Here is a 19,130-nt window from a genome sequence, read left to right on the forward strand (position 1 = left end):
AATTTCATGACAGACTTTACAACCTGATGATGAGAGCATTGTCTCTTGAAACGCGTTGTTAAAAAATATGTAGAAGAAACGCGGTTGAATGCTAACAGTGATAACTAGCACACATATGCTTGGTAGGAGGGGGACAGGGGTCCTGTACCCTCTCTGAGTGGAAAACTTTAGCACGTATGTAGAGAGGGGGCGCAATTTGATCCGAAAATTTAAGCGTATGGATATCGGCGAAAATAAGTTAGACCCCCAGAATTTTTGAGCTGCCGATGTGTGGTGGAGACAGTAGCGGTGGCCAAGAAAGGCAAAAGGAGAGGATGTTAGTGAGAAAGGAGACAATGGCAGTGGGAGATTAACTGAAAGGAGAAAAGGGAGACAGCGAGAGAGAGACATTCTTTGGACAAAGGCAGTGAGAGGGAGATGCTGAGTATAAAAGCTTAAGAGAGACTGCGTAAAAGGGTTTACAATTTTCTTTGTTAAAACACCGCGAATACGTTCGCATGCCAAACTTTTGTATGAGGTAGGTTGTATGAGGGGTGAATAACCAGGTTCCGCACATTTCTGTCAGTGTCATTCCTTTTTTGTGCTCCTACAGGAGCATTTCCTTGCTGTTAATTTCTTTCTTAATAGTTCAAACATTCCAACATAAGCTGTAACTATTTATTCTTAATCCTAATATCTTTTATATGAAACGTACGTTTTCTTTCTTTCTCTCTCTCTCTGTTTTTTTTAATGAAAAGTTACATTTAGTAAACTACGAAGAACTCACTGCATAGAAATCGGATAAAAAATATGCCCTCCTCCCCCCCCCCCCCAATTAAAAGATCCTTAGTATTTCTTCTGTAGTTAAGTGATTCTCTAAACCACAGTTTTGTACGTGTCAGCAGTTCATCTTGTTTAACTCTGACTCACTTCATATTAAACTGAAATAAGAATTCTGCCTTCTAATCACTGTTTCCCATTTACTGAACTAATTTCAGTCAGCGACAGAATCTTTTTCGCTAAGGGAGATCTCTTAACTCACTCCATTCCAAAAATTGTCTCGCCCACCAATACTCCACTGTACGATCAATTAAAAACTTAACCAATCAATCTCTTACCAGTCGTGTTCATATAACGTGTAATCCAAGTATAGCGCACACCGGCTTACGGATTCTCTGAAGTGGTGCCATTGAAAAGTGACCCTTGTCAGCAGTCATTCGTATTCTCCTTAAACACATACTGACTCACCTCACAGCTCTGTCCTGCTCCGTGTGATGGCGACGCCACAGAAGCTGTATACTGTGAAATCTAATGTCTGAACTGCAATCTTCTCCGCGTTACAGCCTGTATCAACAGCCCAGCCTCTACCATCCCAGCCACTCCCACTAGCACTAACGAGCGTTTCTAATAAAGTTTCTACATGATGCCTCTCAGTCTTCCGCCACCTTACACAAAGCACTGCACTCGGCTTAAAATGCCAATGAGTTGCTACTCCTTAGATATCGTCTTCTGCAACTGTTAGCCTACACCTCGCCCATGATTGTCACCCAGCAACAGAATGTTTCTATGTATCTAAGGCTCCCAAGCAATGCTGGAAGCCAGCCATATCTTCACCGTTCCGCAACTAGTGAAGACCTGTTCCAAACGATGCTCTACGTGACCAAGGCTGAATCGAGCACTAGAGCCTCACGTGTTTTCCTTTCCTTTGACTGTTAGTTGGTATAGTGCTTACAGTTTCTGTTTTTTTCCCTCGGACTAGCGCTTATAATCTACGTCCTCAATTATTTGCTTTCTTCCTCTACAGTTTGTACCCTCTACAGCTTTCTCTAGTACCGCAGAGGTTATTCCCTGATATCTTAACAGACGCCATCCCATCCTGCCCTTTCTTTTGTCAGCATTTTCCATATGTTCCCTTCCTCGCCGATTCTGCGCAGAACTTATTCATTATCTTATCAGTCCACCTAGTTTTCAATTTTCTTCTGTAGCCCTACATCTCAATTGCTTCTATTCTCTTCTGGACCGGTTTTCCAGAGTCCATGTCTCACTGCTTTGCAATGCCGCGCTCCAAACGTACATTCTCAAAAATTTCTGCCGGAAATCAATACGTATGTTTCACGCTAGTAGGTTTCTTTTGGGCAGAAAGCCCTTTCTTTGCCAGAACTAGTCTGCTTTTTATGTCCCCCTTGCTCTGCTCGTCGTGGCTTATTTTAGGTATCATAATCTCTTAATTTCATCTATTTCGTGATCAGCAATTATGATGTTACGTTTGTCGTCGTTCTCATTTCTGCTACTTCTCATTCCTCTCGCCTTTCTTCTATTTACTCTCAATCCATATTCATGCCCATAATAATGTTCATCCATTTAACAGATCTTGTAAGTCTTCTTCACTTTCATTGTGGGGGAGCAATGTCTTCAGCGAATCTCATCACTGACATCTTTTCACCTTGAATTTTATTCCCACTCTTGATCCTTCCTTTTATTTTCGTCATTGCTTTTTCGACGCATAGAATCAACGGCAGGGGCGACAGACTACATTCCTGTCTTACGCCCTTCTTTATTCTGTGCACTTCGTTCTCGGTCCACAACAGCTCCCAAAAAACGGTTCAAATGGCTCTGAGAACTATGCGACTTAACTTCTGAGGTTATCAGTCGCCTAGAACTTAGAACTAATTAAACCTAACTAACCTAAGGACATCACATACATCCATGTCCAAGGCAGGATTCGAACCTGCGACCGCAGCGGTCGCTCGGCTCCAGACTTTAGCGCCTAGAACCGCACGGCCACTCCGGCCGGTTACAACAGCTTCTGAGCCGGCACAGTGCGACAGCATATTCGGTAGCTATGGGACGGCCATCGACTTGTGTCAACAACTTGAATGTGAGACGAGGACCCACAGTCCAATATACTTCTAATTCTGTTTTACTCTATGGATTTCCCAACTATTTGTGATGGTATTTTGTCTTTTTAGTCCGTTTAATTTCATGACATAGACTTTACAACCTGATGATGAGAGCATTGTCTCTTGAAACGCGTTGTTAAAATATATGTATAAGAATCGCGGTTGAATGCTAACAGTGATAACCAGTATAACGACAACTGCTACCTCGACTCCATAATGGATTATATTAAATATGTGTGCTATCCACTTATCTCTCTTTTTAGTTTCCTCTCTTTTGCTTCCAATTACATCCCATACAGCTCTCTCTGTAACTGCCATTGTCTCTCACTGACTATCACTATCTTCTCTTTGGCTCCTATTGCTGTTGTCTTTATCCATCTCCCTTTCTCTTAACTGCCACTTTGTGTCTCCCGGCATCACTGTATTCTCTCTTTCTCCCCTATTGGCACTGTCTTACCTCTCTTCCGCCGTCACTGACCCTCTTCTATGCTCTTTCAGCACAAAAAGCTCGGATATGTTCGCATGAGAAAATTTTTGGTAAGGAAGGTGGAATGCCTAAGGTATCTGGTTCCCCACTTTGCTGCCGGAACGTTTTAAAGAGGAACATATTCGCTGTTTTTTTTTGCTCCCACAGAATCATTTTTCCGCTAGTGTCCTCCTTTTTCCAGCTACACCAGTGTGTGTTGCTTACATGAAACGAATTTTGTAGGTCATTAAAGGTTTAGTTATCTGAAACGGTATATTTATGTAGACTTACATACTTATTACATATGTACTTTGGGACATACAAGCCACAAATAAGTAAGCATAATGTAAGTTTAACACAAAATAGTTCGCTTTATATTTTTGCCGGATACTTTGCTCATCGATCGCAATTCATCCAAAATGCAACGCTTATGAGTTGTATTTTAAAAAAGAAAATGTTATTGCAAAATATTTTACTGACTAGGCAGTCTTTCTAGTTTTACACAATTTTTTGCAGTCGCTTCAATTCTTTTCAGCCATTTTGAGACCGTTTTTACCACATTTTTTTGTCACTGGAGCACCTCTGTACATATCTGTGTAGACTTGAAGTGCCCGTTGTATAGAGACAGCGCGTCACTTTACTGATGACTAAAAACATAGTTTGGTGAACTCGGAGCCTCTACGAGCACTCTATAATCATTGCCAAGTGCGCACTACGTCAGACTGGATATTACGTGCTTATTTGACGTGCATAAGTACGGTAAATTTGAACCTCTGGATCTCGATGACGGATAACGGTACCGATAACAAAAGTTCCGACGATCTCAAGAATATCAGTTTAAAAACATACTGGAAGAATTTCGACTATCTGCCGTCAGGAGAAATTATAAACTTGGCCATCCACAGAAATGGCACGTTTTATACCAAAAATCATCGTTTTTCGTTTTTCTTTACTTTTTTTATAAATGAACTGGAAGCAGTTTTGATCGCATAAATTTTTTAATGTGATGACCGGTTTCAATCTTATTATAAGATCATCTTCAGACCTACAATAAACAGGAATCTTTATGAACACATAAAGGACGAAATCTTATATTGATAAAGCAGTAAATAACGCTGATATAGCATAATTGTCTGCCGGAGGCAATGGCGCATGGCAACCCTCTTGCTTGTGGATGGTGGTGTACTGCAACGTGAAGGACGCCAGCCGCTAATTAAATACTTGAAGCCCCACCCGCCTTATTCTGCTTAACGTCATGGATAGCCAATCGCGTAAGTTACATTTCTGCCAATTAAGAAAGTAACGTGGTAGTTACTATTACGTCATTATTAGCACCTATCGAACTTATAAAAAAAGTTAAAATCTTACAGCTTATAAAATAGAGTGTAAACAGGTAATAACTGCGACCTAAACTGTGCGGCCCTCTATCACTATCATGTATTGTTATCGACGAAACCAAAGATGAGAGCAAGGACGCCACTCTCATCTTATTAGCGCCAAAGATGATAGCAAGGACGCCACTCTAGTAACCATGGCTACCTTATGGTCTTACTAGGGTCAAAGAGGGTATCTGTGGGGAAAGCGTCCTGGTACCTTTAAGGATGCCAGGGAGACCCAACGAAGGTCGACAGTACATGATATTCCACTACTGATATCGCATTTCAGACGTAACATTTTTTTGAAGTTATTTTGACGAGATGTCTTTTAATTTAAATTTTAGTGGTAACAGTAACACATGCGCACGTCACTTACCCATATCATGTACTATCGACCTTCGCTGGGTCTCCCTGGCAACTTTAGAGCGACCAGGACGCTTTCTCCACAGAGAGCCTCTTCGGCCGTAGTAAGACAAGAAGATAGCCATGGTTACTAGAGTGGCGTCCTTGCTATCATCTTTGGTTCTAATAAGATGAGTAGGAAACCATGGTTACTAGAGTGCCGTCCCTGCTATCATCTTTGCCTAGGTCGATAATCACATTAAAAAATTTATGCGATCAAGACTGCTTCCAGTTTATTTATAATAAATATAGATCGCTGTTTCCTATAATAAGAACTATGTTCTGTAAAATGTTACATTTTTTTTTTATTTTCACGAACCGCACATGAACAACTGGTTCTTCTATAAACCCTCTACGACCTACCCTAGCCCGCAACTAACGCAAAAATTCAACCGATTTGCTTTATTTTCCGAGGCTGGAGGAAGAGTGTAGTTCTTAAATTTTGACGCTGTGCTGCAGGGTTGCTACAATATGCCCGTTCTTCTGACAGGCATACGAGTACTCACGGTCACTAGGCAAAGGGCTACCGAAAACATTTGATCTCTTATCTCTGATGAATAGGACCGGGTTATGAGATCCAGAAAATCCTCATTTTTGCGCTGCTTTTCGGTAAAGATTGGTACCGTGCATTCTCGTGCACGAACCGATTAGTTACAATCCTCTACAGATCCTGCGGTTCAAAATACGTGATTTCTTTCTCCAAATTTGATGCTGAGCTGAGCTCAGTACTTAAAGTAGACATCGGTTTCATTTTGTACAACAAATTCAGTATAAGTGTTTTGACCGATTTCTCAGGTTTAAAACAATAGAAGAATCACATAAAATACGTTTGTAGAATGTTCTACAGCTGAGCAGCAAAATTTGAGAAAAATTAGTAATCGTGATGCCCAGATGGTCCCACTGAAAGGAATCAAGTCGATTACACGTTCCAAAGAAGAAAATTGGAAATATTTAGAGATTTGAGTTCATTTACAATGCAGACATTTAAAGCCCGTCTGGTAGGGCATAACTGAAACAAAGTCCACAATTCAGACAAATTCAATGAAAGTGTAAAACAACTAGACAAACACTCACAATTTTCTTTTACATGCTTTTCTACCAAGAAATTGGAAACAGTTGTGTTATTGTTGTTTTCTTCAGTCCACAGATTTGTTTGAAGCAGCTCTTTATGCTACTCTATCCTGCGCAAACATCTTTATCTCCGAGTAACTACTGAAAGCTACATCCCTCTGAATCTGCTTACTGTTACAGCACTAAAAGGAGAAATGATCTATGTTGCCCTTTAATGAATCTAACTTCGGTAGGGAAAGGGGTTAATATGCAAATATCAAAACGTTTCACAATCTACTAATGGAAATAGAATGTTTGGCAGGCAGGAGAAGTGTTTTCAAATGACAACTCATTTTATACTATAAGGGAATTCTCGAAGAGAAATAGTCAAAGGCTGACATGGAGCTATATATAACATGTGTGTCAACACGCTGGCAATATACATATACAATGTGTGTGTGTGTATTTTATATATACAGGGTGAGTCACGAACTATTGCTACCTAGAATAAATCCGAAAGTATGACAGTAGCTGAAAAGTTTGTGGGACAAATGTTGCATGGGACAACGGGGGCCATAATATGACGTTGGTTTTTTGTTGCTATGTGGGGTCACGTCAGAAATGTGAAGGTCAACTTTGTTTTTTAAATGGGATGGTATAGTTTGGTGCATATTTTCTGATAGCGGCTATCAAGACGAGTCCAATAATGTGTAACAGTAAGGTCTTTGAAGGTCAATGAAGATCAAAAAGGTGGCATGAAAGTCCATTTACAGAAGGTGCTCGCAATGATGACCACTGGTATCAATGCAGTGCTGCAATCTTCTTATCATGGATTGATTGGTATTCTCAATCACATCGGCACTTATAGAAGCATATATTCTGACAATTCTCTTTCGTATATCGGGCAAATAGTAAATAATCGCCGAATATGGGGTATCCATCTAACGCGCCATTGACATGTAAACACCATTCGACGGTTTCGCGATACAACACTAACAGAAATAGTAAGATTAGTATCGTCGAATTAAGCGAATGTGAATGGTGCATTCCTTCGAAGAACAAGTCGATATGCTTCTCATTTACCGAGAATGCCAACGAAATTCAGTGAGAGCTAGAGACGTATATGCTGAAAGACATCCTCATCATAGTGTCCATACACGTAGTACATTGAAATGTGTGTATGATAAATTGAGAACACCTGGATCGTTAACGCATCGCAAACATATCCGGCAAAGGAAGGTTACTAACAAGGGAATGAAAATTGGTACTCTTTTCCACTGTGGTTCGAGATCTTTGTGTTAGTTCGCGTCAAGCCGCAAGGGAATCTGGCATGAGCCAGAGTAGTGCTGTTCGTGTCCTGCATCGCCAGAGATATCATCCTTACCGGATCAATCTCCACGAAGAATTAACTGGAACGGGTTGTATGCGTCGCACTGAATTCTGCCGATGGGCTCAACTTCAGGTTCAGAGGGATGACACTTATATTAATTTGATTTTATTTATTGACGAGGCTACGTTCATGAACCATGGAAATGTTAATTTGCATAACATGCATTGTGGGCAACTGAAAATCCATGTTGGCTCCGGCAAGATGTACACCAAAAACCGTGGCCGGTGAATATATGGTGTGGGATTCTGGCGGACAGGATTTTAGGCTCCTATTTCACGGAAGTAAATCTTAATGGTCGGAAGTACACCACATTCCTGCAAGAAAGATTAGATCTGTTATTGGAAGAAATACCTTTAGGAACAAAGAACAGAATGTGGTATCAACACGATGGGTGTCCGGCGCATTTTTCGCTGATGGCTAGAGATGAGTTTCAGACACAATTTCCAAATAGTTGGATTGGAGGCGGAAGAGATGGGTCGTGGCCGGCTCGTTCGCGAGTTTTGACGCCTCTGGAGTTTTTCTTGTAGGGATTCGTAAAAGGCATAGTATATAAAAATGTCCCAAATACACATGAAGATATGCAAGAGAGAATTGTCAGAGCCTATGCTTCGATAAGTGCTTCGATGTGATAAGGAATACCACTCAATCCATGATTAGAAGATTGCAGAACTGCATTGATGCCAACGGTCATCAATTCGAACACCTTCTGTAAATGGACGTTCGTGCCACATTCGTGACCTTCGTTGACCTTCAAAGACCTTACAGTTACACATCATTTGATTCGTCTCGATAGCTGATCAGAAAATAAGTACTAAACTGTAACATCCCACTAAAAAATAAATAAAAAAAGCAGTTGATCGTCGTATTTCTGAAGCAACCCAACCAAGCAACAAAAAACCAACGTCATATATGGCCCCCGTTGTCCCATGCAACATTTGTCCCACAAACTTTTCAGCTACTGTCATATTTCGGATTTATCCTAGGTGGCAGTAGTTAGTGACTCACCCTGTATATATACACAAAAGAGTCAAAGAAACAGGTGCACCTGCCTAAAATCGTGTACGACCCTCGCCGCGCGGAGTGGCCCCGCAGTTTGAGGCGCCATATGACAGATTATGCCGCCCCTGCTGCCGGAGATTCGAGTCCTCCCTCAGGCATGGGTGTGTGTGTTGTTCTTAGCATAAGCTAGTTTAAGTAGTATGTACGTATAGGGAGCGATGACCTCAGCGGTTTTCCCCGTTAGGAATTCACACAAATTTGAAAATTTTTTGCAGGTCCTTCGCGACAACGCAGGAGTGCCGCAACACGACGTGGCATGGACTCGACTAATGTCTGAAGTCTGGAATTGCCCAAGTCCGTCGGAATTCACAATGGATATGAATGGATGCAGGTCATCAGACAGAATGCTTTCATACGTGTCACCTGTCAGAGTCGTATCTAGACGTATCAGGGGTCACATATCACTCCAACTGCCCTCTCCCTACACCATTATAGCCCCTCCACCAGCTTGAAGAGTCGCCTGCTGAAATGCGGTATCCATGAGTTCATGAGGGTGTCTCCATACCCGTGCACGTCCATCCTCTCGATACAGTTTGAAACGAGACTTGTCCGACCAGGCAACGTGTTTCCAGTCATCAACAGTCCAATGTGAGTGTCGACGGGCCCAGGCAAGACTTAAAGCTTTGTGTCGTGCAGTCATCAAGAGTACAAGAATGGGCCTTCGGCTCCGAAAGCCCATAGCGATGATGTTTCGTCGAATGGTTTGCCCGTTGACACTTGCTGAAGGCCCAGAATTGAAATCAGCAGCAATTTGCGGAAGTGTTGCACTTTTGTCACGTTGACCGATTCTCTTTAGTCGTCGTTGGTCCCGTTCTTGCAGGATCTTTTTCCGGCCGCAGTAGTGTCGGAGATTTGATGTTTTGCGGATTCCTGATGTTCACGGTACGCTCGTAAAATATTCGTATGGGAACATCGCCACTTCATCGCTACCTCGGAGACGTTCGTCCCATCGCTCGTGCGCCGACTATAGCACCACGTTCAAACCCACTTAAATATTGATAAGCCGCCAATGTAGCAGCAGTAACCAATCTAACAACAGCGCCAGACACTTGTTGTCTTATATAGGCTTTGCGACTGCAGCTCGTATTCTGCCTGTTTACGTATCTCTGTATTTGAGTACGCATCATTATACCAGTTTCTTTGGCGCTTCAGTGTATACAGGGTGGTCCATTGATCGTGACCGGGTCAAATATCTCACGAAATAAGCGTCAAACGAAAAAACTACTAAGGACGAAACTTGTCTAGCTTGAAGGGGGAAGCCAGATGGCGCTATGGTTGGCCCACTACATGGCGCTGCCATGGGTCAAACAGATATCAACTGCGTTTTTTTAAAAATAGGAACCCTCATTTTGTATTACATATTCTTGTAATACGTAAAGAAAAGTGAATGTTTTATTTGACCACTTTTTTCGCTTTGTGATAGACGGCGCTGTAATAGTCACAAACATATGGCTCACAATTTTAGGACGAACAATTGGTAACAGGTAGATTTTTTAAATTAAAATACAGAACGTAGGTACGTTTGAACATTTTGTTTCGGTTGCTCCAATGTGATACATGTACCTTTGTGAACTTATCATTTCTGAGAACGCATGCTGTTAGAGCGTGATTACCTGTAAATACCACATTAATGCAATAAATGCTCAAAATAATGTCCATCAATCTCAATGCATTTGACAATACGTGTAACAACTTTCTTCTCAACAGCGAGTACTTCGCCTTCTGTAATGATCGCACATGCATTGACAATGCTCTGACGCATGTTGTCAGGCGTTGTCGGTGGATCACGATAACAAATATCCTTAAACGTTCCCCACAGAAAGAAATTCGGGGACGTCAGATCCGGTGAACGTGCGGGTCATGGTATGGTGCTTCGACGACCAATCAATGTGCCATGACATATGCTACTCAGTACCGCTTCAACCGCACGTGAGCTATGTGACGGACATCCATCGTGTTGGAAGTACATCGCCATTCCGTCATGCAGTGAAACATCTTGTAGTAACATCGGTAGAACATTACGTAGGAAATCAGCATACATTGTACCATTTAGATTGCCATCGATAAAATGGGGGCCAATTATCCTTCCTCCCATAATGCTGCACCATAAACTAACCCGCAAAGGGCGCTGATGTTCCACTTGTCGCAACTATTGTGGATTTTCCGTTGCCCAATAATGCATATTATGCTGGTTTAAGTTACCGCTGTTGGTGAATGACGCTTCGTAGCTAAATAGAACGCGTGCAAAAAGTTTGTCATCGTCCCGTAATTTATCTTGTGCCCAGTGAGAGAACTGTGCATGACGTTGGAAGTCGTCGGCATGCAATTCCTGGTGCATAGAAATATGGTACGGTTGCAATCGATGTTGATGCAGCATTCTCAACACCGACGTTTTTGAGATTCCCGATTCTCGCGCAATTTGTGTGCTATTGACGTGTAGATTAGCTGCGACAGCAGCTGAAACACCTACTTGGGCATCATCATTTGTTGCAGGTCGTCGTTGACGTTTCACAAGTGGCTGAACACTTCCTGTTTCCTTAAATAACGTAAATATCCGGCGAACGGTCCGGACACTTGGATGATGTCGTCCAGGATACCGAGCAGCATACATAGCACACGCCCGTTGGGCGTTTTGATCACAATAGCCATACATCAGCACGATATCGACCTTTTCCGCAATTGGTAGACGGTCCATTTTAACACAGGTAATGTATCACGAAGCAAATACCGTCCGCACTGGCGGAATGTTACGTGATACCACGTACTTGTACGTTTGTGACTATTACAGCGGCATCTGTCACAAAGGGAAAAAAAGGGTCCAACTAAAACATTCATAATTCTTTACGTACTACATGAATATGTAATAAAAATGGGGTTTGCTATTTAAAAAAACACAGTTGATATCCGTTTGACCTATGGCATCGCCATCTAGCGGGCCAACCATAGCGCCGTTAGTTAGACGAGATTCGTTCTTTGTAGCTTTTTCGTTTGTCGCTCATTTCTTGAGATATTTGGCCCGGTCACGATCAATGGACCATATATATATATATATATATATATATAAATATATATATATATATATATATATATATATATATATGAGGAAGGAGGAGGGGGAGGAGTAACACCTCGTAAAAAAAAAAAAAACCCTGGGTCCATCTGGCTCCGGATGGTAGCACTCTGTGAGGGCCCCTGCATAGGGTTACATGCGAAGCCCCAAAATCCAGACACGTCTGCGTGGCAGCCACTGGTACTCTGGTCAGCGTCAGTTGGCTCTGTGAGCTCGGCTGTAAGTTAATCTTCTGGAACTCAAAACTCCAGTCGAAATTATGTGAGATCCTTCGTGATTTCACCACCAATACCTCAACACAAACCAATAATCATGACAGAACAACGGGAAAGAATCCACTACCCTGGGCCCCAGTCAGTAAGACTGGGTAATAGACCTGATCATCGGTTTCCAGGGGATCAGGCATGTCATGAAGAGAAGAATCGGAGCCTCTCAAAAACCCTCAAGATGAAGAAAGCATTTTACATGGAAACACTCAACACCAACACGCTACTGAGGCCAGGTAAACTGAAACAATTAACAAACGCTATGGATAAATACAACATCAAAGTTATGGCAATACAGGAAACACGATTTGCAGATGAGAACCACTTTGATTCTGAAAATTACATAATATATAAGGGTAAACTAGCCATAACCATCCCAGGAAGAAATCTCAAACTCTTCTGAACTGGTTTTGTAGTACATAAATCGATACTGGACTCCGTAATAGAGTTCACCTCAAAATCAGGAAAAATGTCGACACTCACGATAAGAGCTGAAAACAAAGCCTATACACTAATCAATGGACATGCCCCCACAATCAATTATAACAAGAAGAACCCGGAGATGATAGAGGAATTCTGGGAAGATCTGGAAGAATCTACCAGCAAAATTCCCAAGAATCACATAAAAGTGTTACTAGGAGACTTCAATGCCCAGTTAGGCAAGGAAAGAAAATTCCGAGACACGACAGGGAAACACACGGCCCACATGAGAACAAACAAAAATGGAGAGAACTTGATAAACTTCTGCAGAAATTTTGATCCGAAAATCATGTCAACGCAATTCCAGAAACCACACAGAAAACTTGTAACTTGGAAGTCCGCCAACCATGCTCTAGGAGAATTTCAGATAGACCACGTAGCAATATCCACAAAAAAAGCCAGAGAAATAATGAACGTAGGAACAAGGAAAGGAGTTTTCGAATCTGATCATCACCTTCTCAAAATTAAAGTAAAATTTATACCCAATAGACAAATCAAGAGAACCGACAGACCTTTCAGAACAGATCCAGAGTACCTACAAAGAAACAAGAAAGAAATAATGGAAGAAATTACGAAAATCAATAGCAACAACTGGACACAACTGTCAGAAAAAAATAAAAGAACTGAAAAAATTGGGGCAGCCGCCGAGAAAAAGGAAACACCGATGGTGGAACATGACATGCGACAGGGCCATAGAAGACAGAATACAAGCTTGGAAAAAATTTAACAGCCATAAAACACAAGAAAAATGGGAGGACTTCAACAGGATACAGAAAAACACTTCAAAAATAATCCGAAGAGAAAAAAGAGGTTACGAAAACAGCAGGTTGAAGGCGATGGAAGAAGACTTCACCAGAAACAACACACAAAATTTTTATAGAGTATTCCGAGAAAATATGACAGGATATCAGCCACCAAGCTTATGCTTCAAAAGACAAGATGGAACACTGGAGACAAATCCGAAGAAAAACTGTGAAATGTTAGCCAGATACTTTGACACGTTACTTAACTGTGATAAACCAAAACAGAGATTACAGTTTACAAAACCAGAACCCAACCGGGACTCCGAACCCCCAACATATGAAGAAATCGTGAAAATAATAAAATCATTGAAAAATAACAGAGCACCAGGTGAAGATAGACTGATTGCAGAAATCTGGAAATTAGACCATGAAAACATTACACCCAAAATTCATAGTATAGTCAAAAACATCTGGGAAACTGAAAAGATACCAGAAGAATGGAAGTCAGCCCTAATACACCCCCTCCACAAGAAAGGAGACAAAACAGACCCTAAAATAACTATAGAGGAATTTCGTTACTGCCGGTGGCATACAAAATTCTATCAAAAGCTCTGTTAAATCGCCTAGAACCGCAGATAGATCCACAGATCGGAGAATACCAAGGAGGGTTCAGGAAGGGAAGATCATGCAGTGAGCAGATCTGGTGTCTGAGAACATTATTAACAACGAGAAAGTCCAGAAACACCACAGTAACATTTATTTATTTCAAGAAGGCTTACGATTCCGTAGACAGAGAAACACTTTTTAATATACTAGAAGAAATGAAGGTAGACAATAAGACCAGATAACTAATTCAGGAATCATTAACAAACACAAAGTCAAAAGTTAAGTTCATGGGCGAGATTTCAGAATCTTTCGAAATCAAGACAGGAGTGAGACAGGGAGATGGACTGTCACCCATTTTATTTAACGCTGTTTTAGAGAAAATAATCAGGACGTGGGACAAAGAGTCAATGGGGTAAAGATGGGGAGAGAGAAAAATAGAACCAACAACATAAGATGTCTGGCCTTTGCCGACGATATAGCCATCATTACAAATGATAGAAAAGAGCCCTAGAGATATTGCATGAAATCGCAGCCAGAACAGGACTACAAATATCATATGAAAAAACCCAGTACGTGGACACAAAATATACGGACAGAAGCCCATTGATAACAAAGTACGGAAAGATAACACAAGTAGAAAGTACCTGGGAGAGATTATACAGAAAACAGGACTGAATTCAACAGCCAATGAAGAAAGGGTTACAAAGCTACAAAAGGCGTACAGACTTATATGGAACCATTACAATAAAAGAAATATTTCCGTCAATGCCAGATTAAGACATTACAAAACAGTAGTCTTACCTGAGCCCTTGTATGCCTCAGAAACAACAGTAGTCAGAGGAAGAACTAAAATCAAGGAAATGGAAAAGCAAGAGAGGAAAATTCTGAGAAAGATCTATGGGCCAGTTCAGAGACAGGGGATCTGGATAAAGAGACCAACAAAGGAATTGTACAAAAAGGCAGAGACAATTACAGACAATATCAGAAAAAGAAGGGCAAAATTCTATGGGCACATTCATAAGGTGAATGAAAATAGGCTGACCAAGAAGATTTTTAACATAGTGGTGACGAATAAGGTGAAAACTAACTGGGTAAAGGAAACCATGGAAGACCTCAAAAATCTAAACATCTCCACAGAAGAAATATTCAACAGAGGAAAATACTGAGAAAAAATCAACAAACAGAAATTCGAAGAAACATCAAAAGAGAAGAAATCAGGAAAGAAGTGGACAGAAGAGAGGAAGAAGAAACACAGTGAATTTATGAGAGGTTTTTGGGAAGAGAATAGAAAGAGACAGAAAAAAGTGCCTTGAATTTGACATGTCCCAATTTATGTACCATATTGTCATTGTGAACATTGATTGTGTTTTAACACTCTCCTTAATGGGGAATTAACGATATATATATATATATATATATATATATTATTGAAGTTTGTTTGTTCCATTGTGACATTCCATACCATAACACTTATCACAAATTTGTTCTATGAGCAAGTAACTAACTAAAATATCCGCTTTGGCTATTATACGTATAATGAGCGACCATATTCGCGCAAAAAATTTAATAAACATTTCTTGTTAGTAGTTGACAAGATATATCTAGTTTCATTGTTACAAGAAATAGTGGTAATCGTTTAAAGGCTGATCTCCTCAAACTGTTATGTATCGTGCAACTATAAAGCAAAGAAAGGAGGAAAACGATTCAATTAATCGAATCACTAAAAGGTAAACTTTGGAAGGAAAATCAGCATTGGCCGTATTTTGTTGTTTTATTGTCAGAAAAATCGATTTTCGGTCACTTAGTGACCATCCTCAGTGCTGTAATATACAATTAAAATTGGTAGGCACTGGTAACAAGCTAAACTGTGATCGCTCTAAGCTTGTGGTTATAGCTTGATACCAGTGCCTACCAATTTTAATTGTATATTACAGCACTGAGGATGGTCACTAAGTGACCGAAAATCGATTTTTCTGACAATAAAACAACAAAATACGGCCAGTGCTGATTTTCCTTCCAATGCTATCACTATTTGGTTGTGGTGCACGCAACACGCCATGGAGTCGCCAATCAAGGTAAACTTTGTCATGTGTATGTTGAATTGTCAGGTAGACTTACAAAGACAAGTGCACCATTGCAAAATCACTTAGTAAAAGGAAGAAAGAGAGTGTAGAAAATGATAGTGTGATATGTTTGATGCCACAGTTTCCCAATAATTTTAAGTACACATGCATAGAAGAATCTAAATACATCTAACTACAGATAAACTGTTTTGAGACTTTCAGATGGGCTTCAGTAACTGAATATTAACAGAAAATTATATTCATTTTACTACATGTAACACCCTTCAAAGACTTGTTCAGAAATACTAGTAAAGTCAATTTCTACGTCTGTAACACAAATTTCAGAATACTGTTCACGTCTCAGTCAAAGCATATCAGATCATATGTATTAGTTTCCCTTATAATTTTAATAAGGAATTGCTCCTCCCTTCATACCTGACCAGCAATGACTGAGTGCTAAATCATATAGAAATATAGCATTCTTATTTCAGTGGTTCATTGTTATTTGAGAATACATATCATCTCTAAATTATTTTTGACCTAAAGTTAATCTAAACTATTATGAACTCTGTTCATCCTATTTTCAAAATCCTTTTATAATTTTAGTGAAATGTTTTTGGTCTTCTTACTTTCATCTATATTATGACCTCAAAAATTTTACAAACCAAGTGTAAATGTAAGTACACATGAATATAACAACAGAACGAAAGATTACCTCCAGTAAATAAGGCTCCTTCCTCTTTAGTCACACCAACAACCCATGGAATAAAAGAATGAGGGTTTAGGTCCAATATGTTTTCTGACAGAAATGCATCTTTATGATGTTTTTCTATCACTGGATGGAATGGAGACATAGGGCAGAAGAACCACTCCTGGAAGAGGAAAAACCAGTTAATAAGCCGATAAACAGGTAAAAATAGTCATGCATACGGCAAAATAAAATATCAAAATAGGAATAAAAATGCAGTGTCTCACTTTGTTACGAGCGCTTGAAAAGGTGTTACCTTTTTTGTAGTTATTAGACTGGAAGCGTCTTAATATTAGAACCTTCAAAGCAGTACTGTTCATTTTGCTTCAGAGTCAATTCAGCACCAAGACATAAGTATCTGTTTCCTTCTGTTGCTTTCTTTACAGTTATACCGCCTGACAAAGAAGTTAAGCACCCAGAAGAGGAAGAGGAAACGAAACGAGACTTCACGGGTTGAGTTAAATGCACAACTAACTTGGAGGTGGGGGCTCACTTCTGAGTACGGCGTTGGAACTCCTCCGGCCTGAATACACCTATAATTCGGTTGCGGAGGGTGTCCTAAGGCCGCTGTGTCCTCCCCTGAGGCAAGCTGGCCAGGAAGTGCAACTGGGCCTCGATGCCCTTGATATGGGCCCTGGGATGGAGTTGACGTTCGAGCAGGTCCTACAATGCTTCATCAGGGATAGATCTGAGGATCTTGCAAGTCACAGGAGTGCCTCAACATCAAGCAGACAATTCCTACAGACACGCGCCAGGTGTGGACGAGCATTGTCCTGTCCAATAACTTCAAAACGACACTGTCACATGAGCAGTAACACAGAAGGGGGATGAATTTAAGTGACAAACAGTTAGGCCGTCGAAAGTACAATAACTACCTGCCGTGAAATGAAGTCGTATCTGATGGATCCTCACACTATGACGCCACGACTAGCACCTCCGGCCTGCCCAAAACATAGGAAGAATGGAACCTCTCCCCAGGTTCTCACAATACTCGCGACGATGGTTATCCAGGGTAGTGCAGAACCGCGATTATTCATTGCAGAACAGAATGTGACGACATTATACAGCAGCCCATGCTTCCAGATCACGGCACCACTCCAAACGCTGGAATTTGATTTGTGATGATACCAACACCAGAGGTCGAGGGTGCCAGCACGGCTGCTCAGCGTGTTCGGTCAGACGATTTAGTTACCCTCTGTAATAAAAAATTGAGTAAACTGGTCTAAACGGATCAACGAACAACCTGAACAGGTGTCATCGGACGTCCGCCACGAACAAATTCAACGAACGATATAGAACAAAATGATATCTCCAGAATGAGATTTACACTCTGCAGCGGAGTGTGCGCTGATATGAAACTTCCTGGCAGATTAAAACTGTGTGCCCGACCGAGACTCGAACTCTGGACCTTTGCCTTTCGCGGGCAAGTGCTCTACCATCTGAGCTACCGAAGCACGACTCAGGCCCCGTACTCACAGCTTTACTACTGCCAGTATCTCGTGTCCTACCATCCAAACTTTACAGAAGCTCTTGCAGAACTAGCACTCCTGAAAGAAAGGATACTGCGGAGACATGGCTTAGTCACAGCCTGGGGGATGTTTCCAGAATGAGATTTTCACATGAAAGCCGGTCTAGCAAAGGACTTGGAAGAGCAGTTGAACGGAATGGACAGTTTCTTGAATGGAGGATATGAGATGAACATCAACAAAAGCAAAACGAAAATAATGGAATGTAGTCGAATTAAGTCGGTTGATGCTGAGGAATTAGATTAGGAAATGAGACACTTAAAGTAGTAAAGGAATTTGGCTATTTGGGGAACAAAACAACTAATGATGGTCGAAGTAGAGAGGATATAAAATGTAGACTGGCAATGGCAAGGAAAGCATTTCTGAAGAAGATAATTTTTTTTAACATCGAGTATAGATTTAAGTGTCTGGAAGTCGTTACTTAAAGTATTTGTATGGAGTGTAACCATGCATGGAAGTGAAACATGGACGATAAATAGTATGGACAAGAAGAGAATAGAAGCTTTCGAAATGTGGTGCTACAGAAGAATGCTGAAGATTGGGTGGGCAGATCACATAACTAATGAGGAAGTACTGAATAGGATTGGGGAGAACAGGAGTTTGTGGCAGAACTTGACTAGAAGAAGGGATCGGTTGGTAGGACATGTTCTGAGGCATCAAGGGATCACCAATTTAGTATTGGAGGGCAGCGTGGAGGGTAAAAATCGTAGAGGGAGACCAAGAGATGAATACAGTAAGCAGTTTCAGAAGGATGTAGGCTGCAGTAGGTACTGGGAGATGGAAAAGCTTGCACAGGTTAAAGTAGCATGGAAAGCTGCATCAAACCAGTCTCAGGACTGAAGTCCACAACAACAACAACAACAACAACAACAGGGGATCCAATATTAGAATCAGAATTTAAAAGAGCTTTGGAGGTTTCAAGATAAAATAGGGCAGAAGGGATAGATAACATTCCATCAGAATTTCTATAATCATTGGAGGAAGTTGTAACGAAACGACAGTTTGG

At 41.0% G+C, this 19,130-nt stretch overlaps 1 protein-coding gene across 1 annotated transcript in view; it reads right to left on the reverse strand.

Moving 5' to 3' along the window:
• The window catches only part of LOC124605569 (venom carboxylesterase-6-like), a 110,415-nt gene that overhangs the window by 36,000 nt on the left and 55,285 nt on the right, over nt 1–19,130 (reverse strand). Inside the window, exon 6 of the mRNA XM_047137344.1 lies at nt 16,566–16,722. Coding sequence (XP_046993300.1) covers nt 16,566–16,722 — 157 coding nt within the window. The remainder of the gene's footprint in view (nt 1–16,565; nt 16,723–19,130) is intronic.

Source organism: Schistocerca americana, chromosome 3 (assembly GCF_021461395.2).
Source record: "Schistocerca americana isolate TAMUIC-IGC-003095 chromosome 3, iqSchAmer2.1, whole genome shotgun sequence".
NCBI lineage: Eukaryota > Metazoa > Arthropoda > Insecta > Orthoptera > Acrididae > Schistocerca > Schistocerca americana.